Genomic DNA, 8,178 nt, shown 5'->3' with positions numbered 1-8,178 from the left:
CTCTCTTGAAATTTCCTGTGTACCTTAAGATGTGCTTGCTTATTCTTATATATGAGCATTGTATTTTAGGCATCTCGGGTTTTGTTTAGTAGCAAAATTAGATAAAGTTTCAACACGTGGCAAATCCAAGGTGTTTCAAAAATTCGCGAATTACAATACGATACAAGGTCTAGGGTCTAGGATTGTGCCAAATGTAAATAAAATGGACTAAGATAAACCTCTTAAAAAGCCACTTCTTTTTAATACTTCTTGCATGCTTCGTTCCCGAGAATAGAAGGTTCAAAGTCCAACCTGAATCACTTGCAGAAAAGTTGAATATAGCTGCCGTAATTCTAAAACAGCGTATTGATGCACTGGTACAAGAAAATCATGTGTCATGTGATAAAATACGGTTTTATTTAAATAAGATTAATGCTACATAATTATTTACATTTTTACTGTCTGACACGTGGGTAAAATGTCCAGCATTTATCTACAGATCTTAAATCTGGTCCGCATTATTTGCACATTAATTTCCTCAAACTTTCAATCCAACACATCTTTCGTTTTTTCACAGCTTAACAAAAATGTATCTGGTTTAGTGATTGTTGCGTAGTTGAGTAAATAGAAAGGGTTTGACGTGAAATAAACTTCCAAACGGCCAGATATTTAGTCAATTTACAATTAATCCAATGTTACGTCTAAAAATAGAAATTAGTTTAGATAATAGTGGTTATATCTTGTCAGTAAAAATGTCGGTATAAAGTCGGCAAAAAGATGACCATATTCTGGCGTAATTACTAATATTTTTTACTGATTAAAATTTTTTATCGATTTTTTTCCGATCAACTATTTTTATCCATTTTATATTTAACCACGTAAGTATTTTTGGCGAGCTAAATTGTTTCAAAAATGAAAGGTGGCAAAAGTTGGATTTTTTTTTATATGAGTTTATATTTTGAATTAATATTGTTAGATAAAAAGAAAAAATAGTAAAAGAAAAATTATTTTATACGTCGGTAAAGGTACAAATTCTTTCCAATTATTTTGGCGACCCCTTTTGTAACTGGGATTTTTTGCAGATATGACCGAATTTTGTTTTTTTTTCCCGTCAAAAATTATATTTGAAAAACTAGTATATACTATTTTAGTATACAGCAATGATTTTGTAGTCAAATCTGCATGATTATTGAAAAATAATATTAAAGTATACTCACAGCGCAAAACCCACATGTCTTTGAACACATTTTCTCCATTAAGTCAGGGGATATTTTGCAGAACCCATGCCGTTTGTAAAGCGGACATATCTTTGCTTGATATTGGTTGTCAATGCATTGGCCTGTAAAATAAAAATATATTTAAAATTTAATTTTAGATTTAGATATGAACTTGAGAAAATTGCTTTCTTTTTCACAGCTATTATTTCCATTGTCTCTCACATATGAAGATTAAAGATACCTATCTCTTTTTTAACCCTAATCGGGCGAGACAGAATTTTTCCAATTTTCCCGTTTTTGATGACTTTTTATCATTCGAACTTAGCTTTAGGACAGTTTTTCAGAGCCTTCAAAACGTCTATTTTAGATAAGTTAAGGATTATGTCTAGACTATTTTGAACTATTTTCAAGTTGAGTAGTAAGCAGAAACGTTCGGTTTACATTTTTTTTAGTCTTATGAATTTAACCCCCTTTCACACGGGAAGCAAATGCTTCATTATAAGCTGCTTGTCTATAACATCGTTACATTAAGATAATTGAATGTTCAAAGTATAGAATTAACAAAATATAAAATTTATGCAAATGTCAAGAATCATAACTCACTGCATTTGATGCGACACGTCACTGGACACATAAGTTGGAACTGCTGTTTGCTGCACTGTGATGAATATAATTTGCATTCACTGAATTTATCTACGCAAGCTAGAAAAAAAGTTCCATTTACGAAAATTGATTATTTTTTGGGAACATGGAGAAATGCATCCATTTTTACATCTATTCGCAAAGTTTAGGTAGTTGTGTGATACATGAACGCATTACCTGGACATCCTTTGTTATGTGGTCCCTTGGCAATAGTTCGGTTGTCCCAGCAACAACCGTGCTTCGTAATCTTGCAATCTACTGGAGCAGCTTGAGCACCTAAATATGTTTTGAAAAAATATTGTTGGAAATTAAAAAATAATTTTTCAAAGTTTTAAACTTTTGTTTAAGCCTTCTTAATTAAAGGCAGTAATGAAAACATTGTTTCCAAGATACTGCTTGCCATGTTACCTCGACCAAAAAGAAGACTTCAAATTCGATCCACAATTAATTATATGGAATATTTCTTTCTTAGAAGTGTTCTAAATGTTCAGAGAAGACTTATTGTTATTGGCTTCAATACAAAATCTCAAGAGGTGCAAGTTGTTTCTGTGGATTAGTCAGCCTACGCATCAACCTTGTCCCCAAGGCCTTGTGGCCTCTGAGTCGGTATTGCGGAGTGACCAATGAACAAGGTAGAATGCCCTGGGAACGAGGTTGTCTACGCATGTGCAAAAGTAGCAATTGGATGTTGTAGGCCACATATAAAAAGTGTCTAAAAACTGCCGTTTTTTCGATAATTTTAACCAAGTGGAATGAGATTGATTTCGTTTTCATTGCGTCCCGGTACACTCATATAAAACGGAGCATGTTTTAACAAGTCTGTTCTGTTTGATGCAAATGATATGTTGCAGAAGTAAGCAAAAAAATCACAAATTTATGAACCCGAATCGGGTTTAATCTATAAGGAACGGATACTTACGGCAGTAACCACACGTATCCTTGCATTTGTTAGTTACAATTTTGTATTTACATAATTTGGTGAAGCTCTTGCATTGTGGGTGTTCATCTTCACATTTCTCTAAAAAGGAGATTACTTTTTTTATCAGTGCATTACAGTTTTGAACGTGCGAAACTATGAAATAGAATACAAAATTCAAGCTTATACTAAACATTATGTTTTTATCTTAAAATTGAGCTTAGAACGTGTTTGGAGGGAAGTTAGTAAGTTAAAACATGTTTTATCTAGCAGCAAAAATGGAAATGAGACTATTTTTGCTGACTTGAACCTGTTGCCACTAATTTTGACCTATTTTCGCTAATTTAGGCTTGTTCTTCTCGTAAATTTAAACTTATCCACAGTAGCCAGACCTGTCTTCTGTAATTTAGATCAGTTCTCGCTGGCTTAATGACTTACAGGTAACAGATCACAGCATTCGTGCTGCTGAAAAGAAAAGTTTTAATTTCTCTCATGACCTTAGAAACGCCTAAAATATTTGCGCGGTCAGTCATCAGCCGTAGGTAGAGGATCCACTTAAAACATTGACACGATAAATGTTACCCACCGTTGATTTTAGTCCAGTCAAATCGCTGACCATTTTTGATTTCTTCAACTGAAAAAAGAGCAGTGTAAAAAAGTTATTTTTAGATCTGAATACTTTACGAGATTTCAACATTTTAATGCTTCGTTATATAAAATGGTTGTTGCCATAGTGAAAGTTTAAGTTGTTGATGACGAAGACTATTTTACATGACCATATAAGGGCATTATTTAATACTTATAGTTTATCACTCTTAACTATGCCAACTTCGTTCTCAGGTAGCTAAAAGATCTACTTATGATTAACAGACCTTCTTTTTAGCTAAGATATAGCTAGCTATCTCAAATATTTGTGACGACAAAAACTAAGGTATAAAAAAATGTGTCAGTCTTTTTAAAAGATAGTTAATTATTTTATTGGACTTTTTTGTGTTTTTTTAGGTAGTAATATTTTTGTTTCCTCATCTACTCCATTAAGTCATATGCATCAATACATAAGCAGAGCAGAAGTGTATATGAGATAGAAGTGATCCAATTTATTCTGAATACAAGAATTTTTTGAATGTAGAGACCCTACCTTAAAGACCCTAACTAAAATTTTGTTCTTTGAGATTGGTATTCATTTTTCTGCATTTTAGACAGTTTTATGTACCTCATTTTTTTCCTACCAAAATAGTGTGAAAAAATCTGTAGATATGACAATCATTTTTTACAAAATCCTATTCCTTGTATCACCAGCTCCCAATAAATACAATCATTTAGATAAAAGAGAAAAAATTTTTCGTTACGCTCTTGCATTCGGAGTTCACATTAGATTTAATATTAGAATGGCCATTTAAGGCAGATGGATATCAAGGCATACCAGAAGAGATCGTGTTGATTTCATTTCAAGAATCTCCAACTTAATCTGTTTATCAGTTCCTTCTATAGATGGATGTTGCTATGGTAACTTAGAAACCTTCGCCTGGGAAAATGATTTTCATAATAACGATCAAAGTTAATTAAAGGCTAATCAACATATCTTATTAAATGCAACATTAATCTTATCAAACATATTTCAAAATTTCGTGATACTTGTTGACAGAAATAGCTCTAAAGAATTGTAAACAACCGACGCTCTTAATTACATGCACAGAAAAGCAACAAATAAAAAAAATTATTAGATATTTTTATTTGGCTGAAGATAGCTATTAGTATATCTTCAGCCAAACGAAATTCCTTTTTTTGGCAATTGAGCTCCACTTGAACTCTTCACTTGAAAGAATTCAAAGAAAACAAACTTAGTTAGTGGCTTAAAACTGATTTACACATTAAGATTCTCTCTAACCTTATTTTACTGATTGTCAGTAGCTATAAGGGGAGGGAATTTGGTTTAGACAAGTCAAAACATGTAAAGCTAAATCCACAAGATTTTATTCGAACTAAAAAAACATTTAATTTAATTTCCGCCGGATTATCGGGATAAACCGGATCAGATTCCAAGTTCATCAATTCTATCAAATTCTCTCCTTTGCTGCTAACATAAACATGTTATGCTTGATTTGTTGATGTTGTTGTTATTGTTTGACTAGTATGTACATTGGTCCTGATTTTTTTTTTTCATTAGGTTTTTAATGAATAAAAAAGATGTGCCAAGGCAAGACTTATTTCAGTATTCAAATTCAGCGCAAAATAACTATGCTGACAACAGAAACAAAAGAACATTGATCGTACAATAAAAAAGTGTACAAACGTTTGTTTTCTTTCTGACTCATTGTCTCGCCCGAATCCTTTGTAAGCGAGAGACATATCCTACATAAATAATAATGTTTATCATGTTAGATTTTTCAAAATGGCTCCTCCTTCCTTCCAATTATAAGAACACAGGATGACATAAACAAACTTTATGCTTTTTATGTTTTTAGATGGAAACAAACTGAAGGAAAATATCTTTCTTTAATTATTTTTTTCCTAATTTTAAGCTGAAGCTGATAAAGTATAAATCTTGGTTGAAAAAGTACGTATTTTAATTACAAAAAAATCTCGAAATTAAATAAATTCATAAAAAAAGCTGCAAATTTGGAATAAGAGATTTTTACTCTGCATTAGTTTTCACCTGGCTATAATACTCATAAATGCCCTCTTGACGACAAAACACCCGCTCTCTTAACGACCAAACACCCGCTCTTTTAACCACAAAACACCCGCTCTTTTAACCACAAAACACCCGCTCTTTTGACCACAAAACACCCGCCCTTTTGACCACAAAACACCCGCTCTCTTGACCACAAAACACCTGGTCTCTTTATATAAACATGTGTTTTTTCCATTCTATTGCTTCGAAGATTTCCAATACAAGAAGCAAAAACTAGTTGTATCTAATATTACAGCTTTCGATATCCCTTTTAAACAAAAGACCAGGTAGCTCACATTGTTTTACTAAAATATTCACTTCAAAACATCCACGTGGGATAAAAAGCTTATTTTTACATAGTCAAATCAAAATATTGACATTATGATGACATTAGAACTTGTAATCACCTTCTTAAACTCGATTAATGTTGTGAATCTTATCACAAATTCCATATTTGTTGACATTATAACTACCTGGTGTGATTTCAGTGAAAATTTCGATCATTTTCTTGCAAATTCAGCTGAATTCTGAGCGTTGTAGAAAGTGCTGAAACTCACATTTTAATGTTGACATTTTATGAAGAATTTAAAATTAAAATAAAAAGCGAAAGAATTTAGAGACTGAAAATAATTGTATTACAGCTGTTGATAATACACACAAAAATCAAAAAAACTTATCATACATTATCATATCTATCATCCTTCATTTTTAGAACTGTATCTTCAGATATATGTATCATCTGAATTGAAAGTGATACCCTCTCAGGTTACAAGGGAGGGATGGTTTCCGATTGCATAACGAAAATGGTTTCTTTAAAATTTGTTAATACTCTTTAAGGTATATAAATAAATAAAACGAAAGTAAACAAATATTTTTTGCTGACGACATTGTTGGCCTAAAACGGTAACACTGAAAAAACGACTCTGCTTGACATCCAGTTTAGCGCCGTTAGAATAATCGCGTCCAAACATAGCCTGTCTTCGACATAAAACATTTATAACGCGCAGACTTGTATATTTTGTATTCAAGAGGGGGGCGGCTTTGTAATTACTTTCCCGATAATACTTTTTATCTCCAAAAGATTTAGCGCTTATCTTTTCGCTAAAATGAAAAAACTTGCAGGATTAAAGAACCTTTTTTTAAGTAATTTGATTAAGATCAAACATGTCGTAATCTTTTAGAGGGTATCATGCAAATTAGATTTTCTCTACACAGATAAATCACGACTAACTTTGAGCCCAGTTTTTAAGTTTCTAATGTGCACAAGTTAGGCAGGCGGTCAATTAAAAATTTGATTTCTTGAAGAAAGTTTAGCTGGTTTTTTATGGTCTTATAAATCAGCTGTGGTATAGCACGTGTGACCACGGAAATAATTTTGGTAAGTGTGACCTTAGATTGAAGTCGAAATAAATTAAGCTTACATAATTTTTTCTTACCGCCAAGAAGAAGCTGGAAACGTATTTCCCATAGGTGTATTTACAAAGTCTTAATTATTTATACAAAATACTATTTAGTCTCAAAATAGTAATTGGTATCACGCCATTTTAGACGTTTTATATTTACAAACCATCGAAAAGACAGATGTGTAAAAGTTAAACTTTGTGTTTTAATGTAAACACATCAATGTTATGTTTTACGCGTTTCAACTATAACTATTAACAAAATTAAGAAACACAAGTACATGTTTTACATCAATATTCCGCCTCTCATTTGCGTGAATATTGCAAAGTTGAGTTGATTTTGAGACTTAGTAAAAAGGGCTAATGTAAACCAGGTTAGAACTGTAGTATATTCCACATAGAAGAAGGCGGGTACGTTACTAGTTCGTGTAAAATAAATCCCAGCCTTATTTCTAACCTCGTCGGCCTGATGAAGACAGAGACAAAGAACGAATTTGTAATAAGCAGATATTATTTGAAAAATTAGGATATAGTCTTAAGAAATAGTATGTCTCCCTTTTCAACAACAATTTTAAACCTGCATGGTGTTTCAACAACTTGGAAACACAATCAGCATGAGACAAGAATTTCATAACAAAGTATAGAACCTCTTAATAGAGGATTCTGATAAGATTACGAAATAAAAGTATGTACGGATAGTTAATAATGAAGCGGACGTCTTTAGGTGACCGGAAAATACACCGGAAAGAAGAAGCTTAAAAACAAATAACTTGACTTCGTCGTACCTCTATAGTTTCTTTCTTTCTCTTTATTCGTCCAACTTGTTGCAGAAACAGCTGTGCATATTAATAAAATGGTCAGCATACTTCCGTTTGTCATTCTCATTCTGAATTTTGTAATGTATATAAAGTTTACACAGTATGTTCGAACGAAGCCTCGCTTTCTGAGCTTGTGCTAACAAACACAGCGCTTTTATACGATTAGTTAACACAATAGTGAGATGTCGTTAAGCTTTTATCAATAAAATATGATGATCTTCTCAGCAATGTTTTGTCTGGTGTCGTTAGCTTTCAAAGTAGATATTTGTATATCTGTGATAAATTTATGTAATTTAATATAAGATGAACAAATATTTATATGAATATAAATAAAAAGGGGATTATGATATTATATTTAGTAAGTGTAGAAATGATTGAGTGACATGCGAGTCAAAAAATTTATGTTGATATAATTTTTGAACATTTCAGTAACGTTTATATCAAGACTTGTTGAACGCATACCAGGTTTTTCTACGTACTGCATAAAAATTAAATTAGCATCGTGCCTTAAAAAATAAACGAAAATAAGTTT

The 8,178-nt window shown here is 32.0% G+C and overlaps 1 protein-coding gene across 1 annotated transcript; it reads right to left on the bottom strand.

Annotated features, from left to right (window-relative positions):
* Positions 1 to 377: 377 nt before the first annotated feature.
* LOC130624088 (uncharacterized) lies at positions 378 to 7,812 on the bottom strand. The gene is made up of 7 exons (XM_057439655.1): positions 7,614 to 7,812; positions 3,341 to 3,388; positions 2,758 to 2,856; positions 2,016 to 2,114; positions 1,800 to 1,898; positions 1,197 to 1,318; positions 378 to 680 (listed from the first exon to the last, which is right to left on the bottom strand). The coding sequence occupies exons 1-7, from the start codon at positions 7,711 to 7,713 to the stop codon at positions 675 to 677; spliced, it is 573 nt and encodes a 190-aa protein (XP_057295638.1). The 5' UTR covers positions 7,714 to 7,812; the 3' UTR covers positions 378 to 674.
* Between the last annotated feature and the right edge of the window lie 366 nt (positions 7,813 to 8,178).

This window comes from Hydractinia symbiolongicarpus, chromosome 13, assembly GCF_029227915.1.
Source record: "Hydractinia symbiolongicarpus strain clone_291-10 chromosome 13, HSymV2.1, whole genome shotgun sequence".
Classification (NCBI taxonomy): domain Eukaryota; kingdom Metazoa; phylum Cnidaria; class Hydrozoa; order Anthoathecata; family Hydractiniidae; genus Hydractinia; species Hydractinia symbiolongicarpus.
This window is presented reverse-complemented; position numbering and strand designations above follow the sequence as displayed.